Below are 21442 nucleotides of genomic sequence, written 5' to 3'. Positions count from 1 at the left end.
TATATATATATACTGTGGTCTCCTTTCTTTTAATATATAAGTTATGTGTATGGTGATGTGGACTGTAACATGTAGGTCCTGTATTTAATGCCTCTGACTGCCTTTGAAGCATGGTCCCCTGTGGCCCGTGATCCCTCTGACTCTGGCTGTGCTGTGGTATTTATGCATTCTTGATCTGCCTGATTCCACAGGAGATGCATGCATGCCAGGGCTGTGGACATCTGCCCTCTGTGCTGCAAACACAGGTGTTTGTGTGTGCTCTGTCTTCCCTGTTGATTGGTCTGGCATATTAAAATGATCACATAAACAGTCCTTTGAGTTTCCTGTTTGTTGTGAGAGCCCTGTCCATGGTCCTGCCCATCTCCCTGCTTCAACAAAGGTGGGTTCTTGGGCATCCAACTGTTGCTGATAAACGCAGCCCCTCCAGTACCCTTCTAACTGTCAGTGTGTCTGTAAATCTGTGTGCCTGTTCTTCAATATCCGCCTAATGCCAAGAAATACTTGTGAAAATAAAAGATGACTGTTCCTGGCAGGGCTGACTATGGCATTTTGCCTCCCTCCTTTACTCCCTTCTCTCTTCCCGTGTGGCTTAATCAGTGAGACAGCAGGACAGCCACATCCCAGGAGAGCAGTTGTACCTTAGTGGCATCAGCACAGCTGTGGAGAGACCTGGGTTCTCACCTGCCTCTTCTGGTGCATCTCATCTGGTCCCTGAAGATGCTTCTACCATGGGGATGTTTGCCTCTTGTGCCCAGAAGTCATAGAAGATCAGTATTTTCCTCCTTCCTTTAACAACATCCCACATCCAGCCTCATAGAGTCAGGTTTTGTCCTCAAACTGATCTTCTTGGAGTCTCCATGACTGCTGCAGTCTGGAATATCCAGAAGGCAGAAAAAGAAGCAGCTGTCCTTCATTTGAGAGGAAGATGTTCCTGAATCCTTCCTGCCAACCTCCTATCTTACTGGCTGAACCATGATCCCTGTCCTTACCCAGTACACACGGGATGAGCTTTAGACTGAGGAAGTCCCAAGCTCCCCCAAAAGGGAGAGCTGCAGGGACAAAAACAAGTGAATTTCCCTTGCAAAGACTGACACCCATAGTCCTTCAGTCCTGTCCACTGGCCACCAACTTCTCTGTTCCTCGGTGGCTTCCTCTTTACAAAGCATAAGGAGAGAGGACAGGTCAAGATCACATGTTTGCAGAGCTTGTGCTTGGAACTTCCTCTCAGCAGGACTCCTGTGATGGCAGATAGTTAGTTGATTTTAGTTATTTTAATACCTCTTGAGACTTCATGCCTCTTTTAATAGAAAGAGTAAGTCCATCTTCCAAATGTCTTCTGAGTCAGTGGGACTGTGGAGGCTGTTTCTTGGTAAAACTCTCCACATACCCACGGCTGCCAAGCCTTATGGGGAACCAGGGGAGGTCAGGAGGCAAGGCCAGGTGACTCAAACATAGATTCCTCTTGCTAAAAGAGGCAAGACGGTGCCTTTGACACCTGTGCCTGACCTGAAGGAATCACATGTGAGATGCTTGGATTTTACAAAAATGTAACTAGAATTGGCAAAGGTTAAATATATAGACTTCTTGTGCGGAGGGCTGTAGTCGCCATGGAGAAGTCTAATGAATGTAAATGAGAACAAGTGCTGTATGAATTTGGGTTCTCCAAAGAGGCAGCTGGAGAGGGAGAAAGATATATGCAGAAATGATGGATGGATGGATGGATGGATGGATGGATGGATGGATGGATACATATATGGGTGAGATAAATGGAAGAGATGAATTAATGGATAGAGATGATGGATGAGATGGAAGAAACGAAAGGATGGATAGGAGAGATGAATGGTAGGTTAATTTGATTGGCTGACCGATTAGGAGGAATTTGATGCAATGAGGGTAATAATGTAGACTAGAAGATCTTAAGATCTACATTTCATAATCCAGAGACCCAGAACTAATGATATGGTTCCAGTCCAAGACTGAAGGCAAGAGGAAACCAGTGTCCAGCTCACTTACCAGGCTAAAGGCAAATTCTTTCCTGCTCAGCCTTCTTTCTGTTCAGGCCTTTCAATGGATTGGATGAGACCCACCCACATGAGGATGAGCATGTTCTTTACTCCAATTATCCACTCCAGTATAAATCTCATCCAGAAATGCCCTCTCAGACACACCCTGAATAAATTTTGACCAATATCTGGACACCCTGTGACCCCCATCAACAGATAAAATTATCACCAAAAAGCCAGTGTAGTCTATGTCTGTAATCCCAGCATTCAGGAGGCTGAGGCAAGAATATTGCCATAAGTTTGAGTCCAAGCTGGACATAGTACTTGCTATGGTACTTACCAGGCCAGCCAGGGCTACAGAGTAAGTCCCTGTCTAGAAAAAAAAAATGTCACTGTTACAGCTGCTTCTGGTCAAATGTAGAAGATATAGATCTGAGGGTCCCAGTAGACCCTGTCCTAGGAGGAACTCTGTAAGTCAGTCCAGGTCCTGAGGGAGTCAGTCTACTGATACCTAGGGGAAAGGGGAAGTAGCCCCAAAGCTGACAACCACATGCTAAGAAACCCAGCTCACCAGAGGAGAAAAAACTGAGTGAACCCTGGATTGTCATCCAAGCTACCTGCACAGCAGTACTACCCCTCCTCTACCACCCTGCAGGGGCCTCCTCCATTTAGGAGCAGGCTCTTGGAGGAGTGGGAGGGCCTACCCCCTAAAATCCTTTTTGCCCTTTTCCTTGCCTCAGACCCTTTGCTGTCCTGTGTGGTCACCTGGAGCTGGGTAAATTTGGTTGAAGATTTTACATGTATCTCTTGTGCTGCAGATAGAAAGTAATTTACATGGCTAAACAAGGCTTCTTATGGGCACTCAATAGTGCCTCAGGAAGACGACTCCAGCGCTTAGGCTGCATGATTCCCAACTCCCTCAGAACCTTTGTGGTCCTGCCCTGGAAGCAAGACCTGGATGTGGCCTCAGAGGCTGTTCAAGGACTTACTCCTTCCTTCATGCAAACCTTCCCCATCCCCACTCAATGACTCATCTCTGGAACTGTACCCATGTGACCCAGGACAGTCTGTGAGACTTTGGTTGCAAGTCCAGTGACTGTGAATACACTGTGTGATCCTGGGCAAAACCTCTATCCGCTATGGGAGCCCTAGGTTCTGAAAGCAAACATGCTGACCAGCCAGCTGCAACATCCTGCAAGAGATGAGGATCCCAGAGACAGGGCCTGATCTCAGGGAACAGGGCTGAAGTGTATGTGGGCCTAGCTCACAAGACCCTGACTACTGCTGCAGGGATGAGGCCATGGGGAGAGGGTCAGACATTGGGGACTGGGAGGTTGGCATGGATGGGTGACATGCAGAGAAGGGGAGGGACAACATGAATAGCCTTAGGTGGATTCTACCTCTAGCTCAGCACCAGCTACCAGAGACAGCTGCACTGAGACACACAAGTCTCTGGACCCCATCCTCAAATCTGCTCTGTGTGCTAGGGGACAAATAGGTCAGATCTATGGGCATAGACACTGCCTCCAGGGTGATGTGGACATGTAGACACAGGAAGACCTGGGGATACCTCAGGAGGCCATGGTTGCAGGCATTACCCACTAAAGGGACAGCGGAACAGGGCCTGAAGAGTATCTACTGGCCTGTCCCTTGAGGTCCTATGGTATTAGGCAGGGGTGAGGCCTGGAAGAGTTGAAAGAGGGACCTGGTCAGGGCACAAAGTCTGTCTGGAGCCTTCTGTCATAGTGAAGCTCTACATGGAATGGCCCATAATCTTAAACATTGTGTGCTACTGCCCCCTAGTGGCCACATCTGGGAGGACTGTGCAAGTCCATGAACCTCCCTCAGAGCCTGGTCTTGGAGCTGGGCCTGCTTTCTGTCTCCCATTCCCTTTGACAGATGAAGATGCTGAGACCACAGGGGCACCTGACTTGCATCAGGCCACACAGCCCACAGAAGCTGGGGCTGGCTCCTGGTGCCCAACGCTCAGAGACTCTGTCATCCTGTAGGTTTTCCAGATAAAAGACACTCAGTTAAATGTGAATGTCCGCTAAACTACAAATAGTATTTTTTTTTAAAAAGATGCATTTATTTTTATTTTGTGTGTGTCAGTATTTTGCCTCCATGTATACATGTGCATGCCTGGTGCCCACAGAGGCCAGGAAGTGTTAGATCGCCTGGAACTGGAGTTACAGATGATTGTGAACTGCCATGTGGGTCCTGGGAACTGAACCAGGGTCCTCTGAAAAGCCAGCAAACTCTTTAAACCACTGAACCATCTTCAGCCCACAAATAATGGGGTTTTTTGGTTGTTTTGTTTTTTGAGACAGGGTCTCCTTGTAGCCCCAGCTGGCCTGGAATTGGCTATGTAGATAGGATGGCCTCAATCTCACAGGGAGCTACCTGCCTCTGCCGCTCAAGTGCTGGAACTATGTGCCACGAGGCCCAACCCTCAATATTTTTTTTAATAGGTCCCATGCAAAATCCTATAATTTACTTGTTAAATGTGGCCTCCCTGCTTATCAATTGGGAGATAATCATGCACAGCCACAAGACGGGTTGGGAGCTGGAGGGATCAGGCCATGCCATAGGCAGCCCATGACAGTGCACAGGCCACCTAGTGGAGGCACCATCTTGCACAGACTCTCATCCCAAGCTCAGTGCACCACCCTGTGTCTTCTCCTGAGGGCACCTCAGTTGTCCAGCATGGAGAACCAACATTTTAGGCTGGGTGAGCACATCTGGTCACATTCCCTCCCCATCCAAAAGGCAGCAGTGAGTATGCATAAAACCCTTCTCCCACCTACAGCAAGAACGATTTATGTGTAAGGTTAGGGGTTATAACAAGAAGCCCTGAGTTCCATCCCTAGCAGCACATAAACCTGGGTATGCACGCACATAAGTAATCCATTATCACTTGGGAGATGGAGGCAGGAGGATTAAAAGTTTAAGGTAATCCTTGCTTACACAGCAACTTTGAGACCAGCCTGAGCTACATATGAACATCTCACAATAAGAGGAATTATTCAGGCATTTGTACTCCGCATGCTAAATTCTGGGCTCCACAAACCCTGCCTGTGGCAAGTCTGCAAGGTAGGCACTGGCTTGCCTCCCACTGTGGAGGAGGCAGCTGCAGAGAGGCTATGTGCCTAGCAGAGGTGGGGTCAAGCTTTAACTGGTCTGTCCAGTTCCAAGCTCAGTCCCTGACAGGAATGAGGTGCCAAGGTGAGCTGAGTTCTAGGGCCACAGGTGCTCTGGGCTGCCCCACTTGCTGCCACCCGAGTAGGGAGCAAGGAAGAAAGATCCTAGTCATTGTTCCTGCTTGTTCCCAGGCCCTTCTCTTGGTTCACTGGCTTAGCTTGGAACAGTCACTGATCTCTGGGAGAACCCAGCAAAGCCTGCTCAAATGGCACCTAGCCTAAAGCCTGTGATGGCTAACGTCAGCTTCAAATCTGGTAAAAGGGAACCTCAATTGAAGAATTGCCTCCACCAGATTGGCCTGTGGGCATATCTGTGGGGCATTCTCTTGATTGCCAATTGGTGTGGGAGGCCCCGCCCACTGTGAGCAGTAAATCCCTGTATACGAAAGCCAGCTGAATGTGAGCCTGGGGGCAAGCCTATAACCAGCATTCCTCCTTGGTCTCTGCCCTAGTTTCTGCCTCCAGGTTCATGCCTGAGTTCCTGTCCTGTCTTCCCTCAATGAGGGACTGTAACCTTTTCTCAAGTTGCTTTTGGTGATGGTGTTTAAACAGCAACGGGAAGCAAACTAAAACAAAGCCCCAAGTACAAACCTGGATAAGGCAGAGGGCAGAGCCCGTCCCCCTCTTGCTCTCCACTGAGTTTACTGTGGACCCTTGGCTAGGAGCAGAGCTTGGAGAAAGTTGCCTCTCTTCCAGGGAGATTATTCAGCTGGAGTAAAGATGGAAAAAAAAAGTCCAGAGCCAGCATGTGGGGTGGGGTAGGTTAGAGCCAGAAAAACCCCTAAGAGAGGAAGTGACCATCTAGCCACTCAGAATAACTTCAGCAAGACTAGTAAGTGACCTACAAAGAGGTCACTGTGTGCCATGTGAAGAGCACCTGACTACCAAGGGCACCCCAGTAAGGCCTGAGTGTGCTGGAGGGTCTCCCACAGGAAAGAAAAGCTATGTTCAGCCAGGAGGCTTGGGAGATGCCTGCTGAAGGCATATGGCTCTGTGGCCTGCCCCTTGGTTAGAGTGCAGGCTGAACTTACAGTGCCCCATCTAGGAGCTCTGCCACCTAGGGTCTGATCCCCCCTGACTGGGCAGACACGCCCTCTGGGGAAGGCAGGGTTAGGATTCCAGTGCACAGAACATTTGACTCCAGAAGGCTTCATTTGACCTCATGAGTTGAGTGGGCATGAGCCAGCCCTCTTGGGCTCTACAGATATGAGGACCTGGCCTTGGCCAACACTGTGGCTGCCTTGCTGGCCAAACACTATTGGCTGCTTAACAGCACCTTCACACTGAAGACTGGGGTCTTCAGCAAGGGTGTGAATGTGGCCTCTTCCACTGGGTGCCTCAAGCTTATCTCTGAGCTCTACTGCTCCACTTAGAAAGCCTGTTAGAAATCAATCAGTACCTATCTACATGTGAAAAGGACAGTAAAAAGTCAGGGGCACTTCCCTTCCTCCTCCTCCTCCTCCAATTCTCTTGCCTAGGGACAACCACCGCGCTGTTCAATTGATAGATTTGGGTCTGGTTTTGCTTTCTACATCAATTAGAGTAGCATACTACAGAGCTCACCTTACAGTTTTCACTTATTCCAGCTGAGTGACTATTCCCTATTAGCACAAGCAGATCTGCATCCTGTCAGTCCCTCTTGTAGATACTGGGCTTTTTCAAATCTATACCACTACAAACAAGGTCACAGTGAGCTGTCTTCAGTGCGAGGGGCTGGGGAGATGGCGCAGGGAGGCAGTTTGATCTCCAGCACCCACATAAAAGCCAGGTGGCACAGGTTGGGGAGGTGGAGACAGGAAGGATCCCTGGGGCTTGCTGGCCAGCCAGTCTAGCCAACCAATCAGCTCCAGGCTCAGACAAGGTCTCAAAAACTAAGGTGGAGAAGCAATTGAGGAAGACACCTGAGGTTAGATTGGTCTCCATACACTTGCATGCACCCACCTGCACACAAACATGTGTATGTATACATACATACATAACAGAAAAAAGCACACACGTTTCAGAGATATTGGGTGTGACAGCAAACACTTGTAACCCTCGCATTTGCTCAGGAGGGACTGAGGCAGGACAGTGAGACCAGAAACCCAGCTTTTCTAATTACTCAGTCAAATGTGACTGTTGCTTCTTCTAGTGTGAGCGTGCCATGCCTGTCTTCCACGGTGTCAAGTTTTTCCTTTTTGTGTGGCTCTAGGGAGAGAACCCAGGGCTTTATGCATGTTAGGCAAGCACTCTACTAGGGCTAAGGAACTCTTTGCCAGATAGGTGACAAAGATACATTCTGAAATTGAAATGGCCACATTCAAAAAGTTGTATCGGACATGGTGGTACACATGTCCAGCAGATGCAAGAGGAGCTTGAGCTATATAGCAACTTGTAACCCTCGCATTTGCTCAGGAGGGACTGAGGCAGGACAGTGAGACCAGAAACCCAGCTTTTCTAATTACTCAGTCAAATGTGACTGTTGCTTCTTCTAGTGTGAGCGTGCCATGCCTGTCTTCCACGGTGTCAAGTTTTTCCTTTTTGTGTGGCTCTAGGGAGAGAACCCAGGGCTTTATGCATGTTAGGCGAGCACTCTACTAGGGCTAAGGAACTCTTTGCCAGATAGGTGACAAAGATACATTCTGAAATTGAAATGGCCACATTCAAAAAGTTGTATCGGACATGGTGGTACACACGTGTAATTCCAGCAGATGCAAGAGGAGCTTGAGCTATATAGCAAGTTCTAAGCCAGCTGGGCTGCATAGTGGAAACATACCTCAAAATGACAAGCTGGGATTTTACAGTTCATTCATTCAGCCACTTGCCACTCATACTTCTCTAGATTGTAATATAAAGGTGAGCCCTTTCCTGTGTCCTTTCCCATTTGACCCTTGGCTTGAATTTAAATGTTTCCAGAAGTTGTGTGGTCTACCTTACCTTTAAAACTTTCTTATATGGAACTGAGACCTTTTCTCAGAGGCTTCTCCGTTGCCTTAACTACCTTCAACCCAAGTCTGAGGAGGGGCCTAATCACCTTTATAATCAGTTACCCAAGTGATCCTATTGATATAACCACCACCTAAACCTTCACCCTTAACCACCAATGGCTCTACTCCCCTGGGGACCTGCAAGACTCCAGCACTCCCAGGAGGAAATGGCCACCAGTAGTAGTAACCTTGGAGGACTCAGCACTCGCTTCCAACCTTAGCATACACCAGTAGACACCAATTAAAACGATGCTTACTGGATACCTACCTACAAACTTGAACTTGAAAGCTCTCATGACAGACCCATGTTGGCAAAGGCAGCCCCTTTCCAAGTTCCCTTGCTTATTTCTGGGGTTTTTTTTTTTTTTTTTTTTTTTTTAATGTAAGCTCCAATCTGCCTAGATTTTAGGCTGAAGTCCAGCTCAAATTTCTTGGGACAAGACAGGTACTGCTGATTCCTTTGTACTTTTGACTGAGTTAAGTATGACCTTGAAGACCCACCTGTATGAAACCCAGGGTTACCATCACACTCTAGAACCTATTTCCAAGACTTGGGACACAGGGTGGGCTGTTCGGTAAGGCATGTCTTTTTCCCTCAACTCCAGCCACAATCTCTTTCCTGTAGCTCCCACGAAAGTTCATGTTTTACCAACTAAAGCCATAGCCCTTGCCCTGGGAAAAGAAACAAAGCTTACTCAGTGTCTGGCTGAGCAGACCTTGAGGGAGAAGGCAGTGAGATCCTCTCCCTACATATGTGCACCTGCAGCACCAGCTGAGGGCTTCAACAGTGGGCAATTCATCCCCATAGCCCTCCCCTCTGAAATGTGACTCCAAAGTCTTGTTCAGACTAGTAGCTTTACTAGGTCAGCACCTAACTTTTTTGCTTAACTATGAAGTCCAAACTGGTGAAACAGTATAAGAGCCCACCACCCTTCTGGGGGAAGCTGGGTGTAAAGTGAGTCAAAAAAATATAAGAAAGTCAGTGGTTAAGGTCAGATTAAGAAAGATTTACAACGCAGAGTAGTTGCTGTTGTTGGATTTATTACAGAAAGCTGAATGCCAAGTGCTGTATGATATTCCCCATTTGTTACTAGGCAGTTACGTAGGTGAAGTCAAGTGAGAAGAACACCCATGGTTTCTGCAGGCAAGGTTCAAAGGGCCTTACATGCCTTCACAGGCCAGGCCAAACAGGTGGTCAGCAGATGGCATTCCTTACCAACAGGTTCCAGGTACCAAGTCACAGCCAACTGCAAACAGGGTGGGCTGAGCAGAGTGCCACTGTACAGAGAGGACATGGCCTTGGCCCACCCATCTTTTCCCTTGTTTGCCATGCTACTGCTGTCAGATTACAGCATCCTAGGCAGGACTTGTGCCCCTTCTGGAAAGGCAATGTGGCAAACATTTCCCAATGCCTAATTATTTCAAGATACTTTATTTTTAAAATGGGTCAAAGATAATTTATTTTTAAAACAGGTCACAACACTAAGCTTTTGGCCCATTCTGCCTTTGTACAAGCTACAAATGCTTGCTCAGCAGCTGAGGGGCACACATTAGTATCATGTCTGAAAAGTGAATAAAAATCCATATAAAACAAATATTCAAAGTTTCCATAGGAACACAGGTAAGTGTGACCCCCAACTCCTAGCTTTCCATATTGCTGCATCTGTGCCAACCCTATTCTTACAAAGACATTTCAAAACTAGCAGTAATTAAGTTAAATGGTCCCCCCAGATCCCTTAATTCAAGCTACACTTGAAGGTAACAGCTACAAGAATGGCATCTACACATTGATACTAGTGGAAGCACAGGCTGCTGGGTAACGGTCCATCCCACTCTCCTGAGCACAAGACATGGGCAGAGTGTTAACGTCTTGCTCCTCTACTTCCGGTGGGAAGTCATGGTTCTGGATTTGCTTCATGAGTTGCCTGAAGAGACAAAGTAGCATATTCAAAATTCAAATCACTCCTAACCGGACAGTATGGGCAGTCTCCCAAGAGATTTACCCCTGACAGTACTTCCTTGGTAGCTACAGCATCAGGAAGCAATTCAACATATTCCTAAAGTATTCCTTCAGAATATTTTCATTAATAAGGAAACTACAGGTCACATACAGTAACCTGAATACTAGTTACATACAAACCTAACTAATTGCTTTTAGTTGGAAGGCTTTTCTTAGGAAAATCTGAAAAAAATACAAGTTGGTATGGTAACTGGAGAATTCCCTTTGTTTATTTGACTCAAGGTAAAACAATCTCTTAACTAGACAAGAACCAAGCACAAATCCAATGTGCCCCTCTACCTTTTGAGATAGGGTCTCTCATGTAGCTAAGGCTAGCCTTGAGCACACTATACAATCAAGGATGATCTTGAGCTGCCTCAGCCCAAGTACTAGGATTATACAGGCACACACCAAGCTCAGCCACCTCCACCTTGTTTATTTTTGGTAATGCCAGGGTTAGAATCTAGGGCTTTGGCTCATGCTAAGCAAATGCCCTACCACTTAGCTACATTCTTCAAACCCAGATGTCTATTCTTGGAAGAAACAGAAGCATGCAGGACCTCACTCACCACATTGGTCGTGACATCACATAATAGATAGTGGGCCTCTGGAATCCATTGAAAGTAGATGCAGCAGCAACCGTGTATGCACCCATGTTTTCAAAGAGCATCCAATCACCCACATGCATTTCAGGCAGGTTACAGCGCTCAACGATCCGATCTAGGCCATCACATGTTGGTCCCCATATGCTGGATGAGTAATACTTCTCATCTGGTTTAGGTCTCTATAAAGGAATCGCTATGTAATTATGCAGGAATCCAGTATTTTCACTGCTTTTCACAATATGCTCAGAACTTACCTTCTGTAGCAGGGGCTTTACATGTGCATGATCATAAAGGATGCAATTAAATGATCCATATACGCCATCATTCACGTAATACATAAAAGTTTGCTCATTTGACTCATCTTCATCTAGAAAAAAGATTAGCCTTAATTACCACCTGCCCTATCTCAGTTATTCCTGTGATGATTCAACCTCTTCATCACACATACCATCAGAGCCGGTCTGCTCCTTCAATACGAGTTTTTTAGCAATGATATTGACTGCAAGCGTGAAAGCTGATGCAACATAATATCTGCCTGGCTCAGCTATGATTCTCACTCCAGAGTCTGATGGAAAATACTTGTCCAGCGCTGGGTTGATCACACTGGTGATCTAAGAGTGAGATAGAAGGGAGCAGCCATTCATTATGCACAGCTCACACACAGGAGAAAGATCACAGTCCTGAGCATGAGTAACAGGACATGACAAGAGCCTGGGAACTGACACCAGCAGGTCCATCATCAAGTGACAGAGCAAAGTAAACATCTCCTTAGAAACCAGTCTGTGTGCCCTGTTTTACTTCTACTCCCCTCAGGACATGTCTCTAAAACTTCAGAGGTATGGTTTTATCATATAGCACAAAATAAATTATCAAAGACCAGGTGTGGCGATGTATGCTTTTAATCCCAGCACTTGGGAGTCAGAGGCAGGCTGGTCTACATAGGGAGTTCCAGGCCAGCTGAGGCTACAGGGAAACCCTGCCTCCAAAAAAACCCCCAAATAGGCCAGGTGTGGTGGTGAACGCCTTTAATCCCAGCATTTGGGAGTCAGAGGCAGGCTGGTCTACATAGGGAGTTCCAGGCCAGCTGAGGCTACAGGGAAACTCTGTCTCCAAGAAACCCCCAAATAGGCCAGGCATGGTGGTGCACGCCCTGAACCCCAGCACTTGGGTGGCAGAGGCAGGTGGATCTACAGGGAGACCCTATCTCAAAACAAAAACAAAAACAAAAACCAGAACCCAATAATAAATGAGGTCTCAAGGTGCCAAAATACTTTCATTTAGCAAATGCATGTCAACAAAATAAAAATTCCTTCCACTTGCCTATTTCACATAATTGTCATAAGAATATAGATCTGGCTGGGTGTGGTGGTATACACCTTAATCCTAGTACTAGGGAGGTAGAGGCAGGCAGATCTGAAATCCTGTCTCCAAAAAGAAAAAGGTCTGTTTTATAAACTCAAATATCATACTTCCTAAGGAACTGAACACTGGAAATGTATGGAAGCCAGGGGTGGTGGCAGAAACTAAAAAGAATTGCAAGTTCAAGGCCAGCCTGGGCTACATAGTGAGACACTGTCTCAAAACAAGTGACTAGAAGCACTACACCAAGACATTTCTTTTGGTATTGGTAAAAACATTTCAGACTCTGGACTACACTGTAACTATAAAGGAACTTGCTAACAGCTACAGTTAAGTGCTATAAATTACCTCTTCAAATTTAAGCTTCGTATCCTCAGATCCAGGAAAACCACCACCAATATCAAGCAGATACATGCTGAAACCAACTTCAGCCTAGAGGCAAGAGAATTCAAAAATCAAATTACTAGATTTATAACAAGTAAAAATGTACACAGGAGATGGGCTTAAATATGTTGTAAAGAAAAGGCTTCTACAAAAGGCTAATTCTAGATTAAGAGTAGTGATTTCAGATAGCTCCCTTTCACTAATGAGTCACATATACTCACTCCCATGTCGAAGACACAGCGGGCATCTGATACTGCTTGCACAAAGGTCTCTGGATCAGTACAGCCACTCCCCACGTGGAAGCTGAAATAAAAAAAGAAACAAGATGTTGTTTCTTCCTAGTTCTCAAAACAGTGAAAGTCTGTAAAAACTGACAGGGATTTCTAATCTCAGCCTGTAACTATGCCATCAAGATCTCACCTGACACCAATGACATCAATATTTAGCTCTTTTGCCCGTTCCAAAAGAAGTCTGCTGGTTTTGAGTGTGGCACCAAATTTAACACTGAGGCGACACACTGCTTTGGAATCATCAGTGGCAATCCGCAAAACCAACCTAGAATTGAGAAATGCATCAAGGATTCATGACAGATCACTGAGAGCCACAATAAGGAGAATCCTGTCCTAAATACAGGCTCTGGTGCGCTGTGGTTTTGACTCTGAACACTTACTAACGAATCAAGGGTTTAACCTAACTCCTACTAAGGCACAGAAACACACTGACTAGAATAAGTCTGCCTGACAAGACTCTGCCCTTGCTCTCAAACAAGGTAACTCACTTTGCTTTCGGATGTGCTCTGGCAACTTTCATCAACTCAACTTCACTATCAAAAGTCATCATCTGGACTCCATTATTGGCAGCATACTTAATTTGAGACACTTGTTTACAAGGATTTGCATAGATAATCCTTTCTGGAGGGACCCCGAGGCTCTGTACCAACTGGATTTCAGTCTGAAAAAGAGTGGTATTCAGTCAACAAAAACACATGAAATTGTCATGTGCTCCCCAACTCTTACTGCCCAAGAAACACAACTCTCATCTGTCCTGTGGGGAACAGCAGGGCCACTGAATGCAATTACTTTCAAACCCTCTGCTTTGGCTTACCTTGCTTGCACAGTCGAATCCCGTCCCTATGGCAGCTAGGGTGTTCACTATGGCTCTGCTGTCATTACATTTGACAGCATAAAAGGGAGTGACACGCGGAAGAGCTTTTAACCACCTCAGATGTTTCTTTAGAATGTCTCCGAGGTCTGCGACATAGAAAGCATCCTTATCATCCTGAAATGAGAATGGGTTCAAGTCATTAGCAGTCTTGCAGTACTGAAAGGTGCCCTCCTTTTCTTTTCTTTGCACTAATCAAGTCCTATTCCTGTGAGTAGTCACTGGACAATCCACAGCCAATTAAAGCCTAGATTCCTAATGGGAGTGGTGGCGCATGCCTTTAATCCTAGCACTTGGGAGGCAGAAGCAGGTGGATCTCTGTGAGTTCGAGGCCAGTCTGGTCTCCATAGGGAATCCAGGCCAGCTGGGGCTACCGGGAAACCCTGTTTCAAAAAAAACAAAAACAAAAATAAAGTCTAGATTCCCTATCATGTACACTCCAGTTTGTTTTCTTTTCAGGACCCCACTTGCCAGGCACTCAGTGGAGCTGCCAGCAAGGGCCTCACATACTTACAGAACAAGAAACTTCATTAATTTTTTGGTCTAGGATGTCCTTGGCAGTAAAGCCTTCATCGAGGATGTGGCAGTCAAACTCTTCCTTATTAAAGTTGTTCATGGTTTCTTGGCGTGCCTCTGAAATGCAAGAAGTTCAAGTGAGGGTGAAGAAATTCACTCCATAGCCTAAGCAATAATTCTTAACAAGACAAACCTGCAAGGAAAGCATAAGTTGAATACTTACATGGAAAACTTAAAGATGGTATTAAAGAAGCAGATTTCTAGCTTCTTACAAAGGCAGAGTTCTCCAGGAACTCTGAATCTTGTCTCCTCAAAGCAGCAGTGGAAATGTTCTAATGAAAAAAAAAAAAACAGACTTTGCTATCTACCTTGGGATCTCACCAAAATGAAAGCTTAGACATTCTAACAGCATCACAATGAGCAGGCAGAATGAAGCACCCAGTGTAGGACGATCATTCAGCAATGTGGGAATCCCAACTACCCTACCCCTAGGTGTGATTGACTGATTGACTGATTGATCCCAAAATTTCCACAGTATCTGAATACCAGACTCCACAATGATTTTTCAAGCATTTCAAAACCTCATGCCCCACCCCGAAAATGTGGGTTGCAGCAGTTTATCTGCACATTAGTCCAGAGACACATTTAATGCCACTCTGCTTTACTTCAGACCTCTTCCAGCTCTTCAGAAATCTCAAATGGCATTACAGCAGTTACATGCAGCCCTGTAAACACCTTACTGTTTCCTACTTTCAGTATGTGTTAGGCCTGAGTAATTTTTAGTGATGCATATACTTTTTAAAAACTAACTCTCAATACACTATATTATATTATAGTTGCTGTTACCAGAATCAGTATTCCTGAATCAGTATTGCTGCCTACCAAATGGGCACATCTGGGAATTCCAACTGTCCTCAAAGGCCCTCTAATATTTGCTTAGTTATGGTAATAACCATATGGGAGGAATTTTTGACTAACTTTATGAATAACAAAAATAAGCAAGAACATCACACTGCTAACAATAAAAGCTACTGTTCTTGGCCTTCATGAAAGCAGACACTGGCAAATAAGTTCTTAGAATTACTTTTAACCTTTCAACATTTCTGCCTGGTAGAGCTTTCTTTTCCACTGTGTGACCCGCTTCAGTGCCAGCAGCCTACAGGCAGAGGCCAGGCAATGGTTCAGAGGCACAGTTTGCTCTAGCATGGGACACTATGAGAGGCCCAGGGTGACAAGCCTGCCATAAATCCACACCCATACTTGGTGAAACATGTAACGTGACCTTTTGGTACTGTCGACCCGTATGTGAAGGCCAGAAAATGGGGCCAGCAAACTCATGTCTATGCATGGAACATTTGGTTGAACCACATACAGGCTCAAACAGCTAACTTAAGATCTTGTTAAGTATTTTCCAGGCCACCTTCAAGCATTAAACTCGGAAAGCTTTCTTTGAAATACAGCAGTATTTGCTATCTTGCTTTTCTGTATCTTGTAAAGCTTGACCTGTACTTTGTATCTGAAAAATGTTGCTTACTAACACCTTTAGTCTGGGCTTAGTGAACTCATTTTAATGACTTAATTAGCACAGATGGTTACCTTTTGGAGATGCGCGCCATTCAAACAAATTCTGCGCAATCTTCGGTTTGAATAAAATAAGCAAGCCATCACATTCTTTGTCTTCCCGAGACATTACTGACAGGCTCTGCTCCCCACATTTTCACTAGTTATTGAGGGTTCTCAGACACCGAAATCAGCCTTTTTTTTAAAGCTCGGAGTTGAACTTCTAACGCGTACGCCCGGCCGCCTAGAGCCAGACTTTTCAGAAATCCCGAAGTCATTCAAAAAGTCCTTAAATAATTCCAAGTCACACGGGTTGGGTATTTATAAAACATCAGTGACCCCCAGACTATCTTAGGTCTAGCAACTTCCACATCGGAGTCACCAGCTCTTCTGTACACACTTGGCAAAACTAAAAACAGAACTAGGAAGAGCGCAAGCCTGCGCGGCAGCAGGGCGCCCCGAGCTCTCGGAAGCAGCTGGAGCCGTGGCCGTCGCTGGAGCTCCCCAGCACCTGCCGCGGGCCAGCCCCTCTGCCAGCTGGGCTGAGGCACTGAGCAGTTGGAGGCGCGAGTCGGCCTCGCAACCGCTTCCGCCTGGAGCCCAGCTCCGAAACCCGTCGCCGACGTGGTGCGGGGACCGGGTGAATGTCGTGAGGGCCTGCAGCCCACGCCCGGATTCAGGCGCCAAAGCGCGGCTGCCTCGCCGGCAGGCAGCCTAAACCCGGGACCCAAGGATGCGACCAGCCAAGGTCACGGGCCCCGGGCCCGACCACGTGTCCCCGCCGGCTGCCGCATCACAGAGAGGGGCGCCGGGTCGTCCGGGCCTCGGGACACGTGGCTGCGCCTTCCTCCCGCCGCCCCGCTCACCTCACAGCGTCCGGGCGCCGCGGGCCAACCCCATGGAGATGCCGCCGTCGAGCCGCAGCTGGAGCCTGAGGACCGCCCGGCCGCCCGCCGCCGCCCCGTCAGCCGCCTCGCTCCCGCCCGCCGCAGATGCCGGCCGGAGGTGGCGCCGAGCTGCTGGCTGAGGGCGGCAGGCGGCGGCGGCTGCAGGGATTGACAAAGCCAACAACGCGCCGTGCCGCTACTTATACACCCTGCGCGTCGTCATGGAGACGCACCAGCTCAAACCAGCCGTGATCGGTTCCGGCCGGGAGGCGCGGGGGAGGGGCGAGGGCTGCCGCTGGCCAACCTGGGCCGAGGCTCCGGGGGCGGGGGGGCGCGGGCCGGGGAACGTCAGTGCGGCCAAGTGCCGCGCGTGCCCGCCCACCCGCTCGCTCCCCGGGCCTCCTTGGCGCGCGCTGCCGGGCCTCGCGCCCTACACGCCCTGCGGCAGGCTTACGCACGCGCACCACTCCGCTGGCCCTGCCGGCCTAGTGCCCTGAGTCGGCGGGCGCAAGCGCACCACGCCGCGGAGCCCTGGGGCTGGAACTGGTCGGCGCACGCGCACACGCGCCCGGTCGTCACCTCGCCGATAGGAGGTCACCGTGGTGACTGGGCGCCACGGAGAAGTGTTTCTCTGATTGACCTTCAACCTTAGGGCAGCCAAAGAGATCGGGGGCCGAGGCCTGGTGCTCCGTGATTTGTGTGCGGACCACGTGGACCTCGCCGGGAGAACTGTGGCCCCTGCTTCCTGGAGCCTGCAACAGAGAGCTTGCTGAGAGACCCCAGTGTTAGCAGAGCCTGCCCTGCCACTCTGTATTCTGTTGGTATCCTCCAACTAAATGGCAGGCAGCTGTGGTACGCAAAGTTATGCGTTCTGTCTAAGCAAGGGTCGTGTTAGGGAGAAGTTAGGTTATGATTTGAGGTCCTGAGTCACCCACTGCCCGTTACTTTGCTGTAGTCTTTCAGGGTAGCTATTACTGACACGCTTTGAGTTACAGAAGTCTCAACACTAAAAATGTCCTGGCAGTGAATTTATATAGAAAAAATTGATAGGGAGCTAGAGGGGCGAATGGGGCACTTACATATTCTGTATTATAAAGACACACTTGCGCTCCATGTTGTAAAAGGCGTCAACGCATATATGTTATGTACACGTTGTTAATGTTTGTTCTGAGTTTATCCCCCCTCTCCCAGCCTAGATGCAAAGGTTGTGATACCAGCAAAAACCAGCTTGATTGAGAATTTCAAAAAGAGCCCGAGCCCACGTAGAATGAGAGAAGATGACAAAAGTACAGATATCACTAGTCTCAAATACATGTCTGATCCCTGACCAGAGGGCAAAACTGAGTTCCACTTGGATCCTAACCCTTCTCTATGTATTTTCTGACCACTAGAGATGAGATGGAAGACAGATTTTTTTTAAAGGATATTAATCCACCTTGTTCTTAGATTGCAGGCAGTTTTACAATTCAACTCCTGCCTGGTATGGTTGTGCACTCCTTTTATCCCAGCACTCTGGAAGCAGAGGGACCAGAGGGCAAAACTGAGTTCCACTTGGATCCTAACCCTTCTCTATGTATTTTCTGACCACTAGAGATGAGATGGAAGACAGATTTTTTTTAAAGGATATTAATCCACCTTGTTCTTAGATTGCAGGCAGTTTTACAATTCAACTCCTGCCTGGTATGGTTGTGCGCTCCTTTTATCCCAGCACTCCGGAAGCAGAGACAGGCTAATCTCTGTGAGTTCCTGGCAAGCCTGGTCTACAAAGGGAGTTCCAGCCAGCTAGGGCTGTATAGTGAGACCCTGTTTCACAAAAACAAAACAAAAATTTCAATTCCTGGCCTGGTGTGATTGTGCATGCCCTTATTCCCAGCACTAGGGAGAATTCCAGGCCAGCCATGTTTATTTAGTGAAACCCTGTCTAAAAAAGGAAAGGAAGGAAGGAAAGGAGGGAGGAAGGGAGGGAGATTAAATTTTAGTAGCATAGCTAACTGAACTGAATTCTAGTTTCAACATGGAGAGTTTGGAGTCCATCAGAGAGACGGAAACAGGCCGAGACTTCCGTTTGTGAGTAAGACCCCTGAACCACTGCCTGGACCATGGGTTATACCAGAAGTAACCCTTGCTGAAATGAATCTTGGATTATTTGTGTGCTTGATTATGTAAATGTTTCCTTTCTTTTTGAGACAGTTTAAGTTCTTATTCTTTATGCCTTATTCATCTGAAGGCAAAGCAATTGATGAAGTCTAGATCTAAATTCTTGCCACTAAGTTTTAGATGATCATTGTAAGATTGCCAAGTAGATTTTGCTAACTCTTTAAGCTAGGATGGGGGAAACTTTTGGTCTTGATTGGCTAGAGCAGGGGACATGAATGCCATTTGGAGAGGTATTTTAACACTGATTAATAAAGTAATATATTTCCAAGCTACACAAAGATGTATGGCGAAAGGGCAAACCTGAGCGCCCTGTTTCTCACCCCCTCTCATGAAAGTGTTCTTGGAGTAATTTTCATTTTCTACATCTTTCTTCCACACTCTTGCTAACAGAGTGTAGTTGGGTTTTCTTTCTGCTTGCAGGTAGAGATGGAGCTTGCTTTCTTGCTCGTATGAACTTCCAGGTTAAAAAAGAGCTTGCTTTCTTCCTCTCTCTAGGAGTTAGAGGGGTTGGGGGTTGGCACTGGTGCTGATATAGAGCCTCACAAAGCCCAGTACCCAAACCAAGCTAGCCAACCAACCAAATAAAACAGTAACCTCCAAAACCTTGGCAGGCAGAGGTAGAAGGATCACAGCAAGTTCAAGGCCAGCCTGGTCTATATAGTGAATTCCAGGCCAGCTGGGGCTACAGGGAGAACCTGTCTCAAAAAGACCAAGAAATTTAAAAAAGGCTATTTGATTTTCTGCACAGGGTCCTGGAAGAGCTTGATGATCTAGCTCTGCTCCCAACTTGCTATGTAATTTCGCACAAGTCACCTCCCTTCTCCTAGATTTTGCACACCCAACAATCTTTACAACTACAAAGTTCTGTGAGGTTAGAAAACCTTGTACCCACTTCCAGGCCTGGGGCATAAACGGTGAAAATATGTTGAATGAATGCGTGCATGGATAAAGGAAGAAATGATCCACTTCTCCCTGGAGCACACCTAGCTTCTATAGAAACAAGAACAGAGAAAGCAAGCATCAAGGAAGACTGTGTAAAGATGTGATGGGTGCTGCACTCTTTTTTCTTAGGTACCCTATTCTGCTTTACTTTTACTTAGTCCAGGGGAAGTTACTGGGTTAGTCTTAGGAACTGCAGGGCTGGAGAGGAGTGTGGTCTCCACCCTAAACAAGGTCCTCCCCCCCCCCCAAGGATGAAACTATCAGAGTCCATCAGAGAACATTCTGCCTGAGGCACTTCATGGGACATCTTTGATTCTCGGATGGAAGATAATCTTTGTGCTTTAGATTCAGAAGCATTGACAGGAAGGGAGAGGCCAGTCTTGGTCTGGTGGCCTGTTCATCCCAAGTATGAACTCCCACCCTGTCACACCTATCCAGTGCCTGTGGCACCAACCCACACAGACATTCCAACTCTTGCCCAAACACTTCACTTTCCCCTGAAAAGGTGAGGCTTTGCACATGACCCAGCTGACTATCAGGGTGGGGACAAAAGCCAGGGAAGGAGGGGCCCACTTCCTGGGGTACTGGCCCTGCTTGCTGGTGTGGACAGGCTCCAGTTAGGAGAGGCCCCTGAAGCCAGTCTGGAAGCAGCTGGGCTTGAGTCATAAGACTCAACTACTAACCTGCATTGGTGAAGACAAACCAGTGGTGACTAAACCCGGCCTTAGTCAAATGCATGGTATTATTGTCTTCAATCTATTTTCACCAGGCTCCACCCTCTTCCTTCCCATTTTCCCTTAACAGAAAAAGTAACAAGGGCTAGGATGCAGTTCAAGGGAAGAGTACTTACCCCACTGCCCTTTTAGGCAATTTGAGGCCCCCAGTTCCATTGCCATTGCTCCAATAAATAAGTAACAACAGGAGCCAGAGAAATGGCTTGGCGGTTAAGAGGATTGACTGCTCTTGCAGAGGACCTGGGTTCAATTCCCAGAACCCACATGGTGGCTAACAACTGTCCATAACTCCAGTTGTAAGGGATCTGACGTCTGTGGGCATTGTTCCATACGGGTACACTTACACACATGCAGGCAATACACTCACACACATAAAATTGAAATAAATAAAATATTAAAAAATAATAATAGGACTTTATCAAATGATCTTATAATGCCAGAAGCCCAGATGTTACCCTGTCATGGACTGAAAATAATAAAATATTAAAAAATAATAATAAGACTTTATCAAATGACCTTATGACGCCAGAAGCCCAGATGTTACCTTGTCATGGACTGAGATGTTTGTGTTTGGTGCAGAAGCAGGAAAGAGGTGAACAAAAACTAGTAACTGCATTGTGCATGCTGTTGTGAGCAGTGTTCTCAGTAATCCGACCTACATTCTGGAACTGTCTGATTTTCTTAAGTACTTGAAGCACCTGCTCATGATGAAGCCCTGGATCTTGCTCGCCTTCTTAAGGCGCAAGCTCACTGTCTGTGAGTCAGGCTGATTGGGCCGAATGAAAAACTCAGGCCCATACACGTTGAGTTCTAAGAACCTCTAACCTTTAAAAAATTTATCTGTATTTATATATATAAAATCTCACACAGCCCAGGCTGACCTCAAACTCCCTGTGTAGCAGAAGAGGACCTTGAATATCTGATCCACCTGCCTCTACCTTCTACCTCCCAAGTGCTAGGATTATAGGT

At 47.0% G+C, this 21442-nt stretch overlaps 1 protein-coding gene and 1 non-coding gene across 3 annotated transcripts; both read right to left on the bottom strand.

Annotated features, from left to right (window-relative positions):
- Positions 1-9619: 9619 nt before the first annotated feature.
- Positions 9620-16871, bottom strand: Odc1 (ornithine decarboxylase 1). 2 transcript variants are annotated; one of them, XM_008850116.2, is made up of 12 exons: positions 16620-16871; positions 14417-14525; positions 14192-14310; positions 13621-13794; positions 13295-13467; positions 12937-13071; positions 12738-12819; positions 12481-12564; positions 11222-11384; positions 11028-11140; positions 10738-10952; positions 9620-10094 (listed from the first exon to the last, which is right to left on the bottom strand). In XM_008850116.2, the coding sequence occupies exons 3-12, from the start codon at positions 14291-14293 to the stop codon at positions 9950-9952; spliced, it is 1386 nt and encodes a 461-aa protein (XP_008848338.1). In that variant the 5' UTR covers positions 14294-14310; positions 14417-14525; positions 16620-16871; the 3' UTR covers positions 9620-9949. The 2 variants fall into 2 exon arrangements, with proteins under 2 accessions (XP_008848338.1, XP_029410431.1); XM_029554571.1 differs by lacking the exon at positions 16620-16871 and adding an exon at positions 15790-16021.
- LOC115067171 lies at positions 15320-15453 on the bottom strand. Its single transcript, XR_003846608.1, has one exon. It is a non-coding gene; the product is annotated as a small nucleolar RNA SNORA42/SNORA80 family (small nucleolar RNA).
- Positions 16872-21442: the final 4571 nt, after the last annotated feature.

Source organism: Nannospalax galili, unplaced genomic scaffold, assembly GCF_000622305.1.
Source record: "Nannospalax galili isolate Female #2095 unplaced genomic scaffold, S.galili_v1.0 scaffold100, whole genome shotgun sequence".
In the NCBI taxonomy this organism is placed as follows: Eukaryota; Metazoa; Chordata; class Mammalia; order Rodentia; family Spalacidae; genus Nannospalax; species Nannospalax galili.
This window is presented reverse-complemented; position numbering and strand designations above follow the sequence as displayed.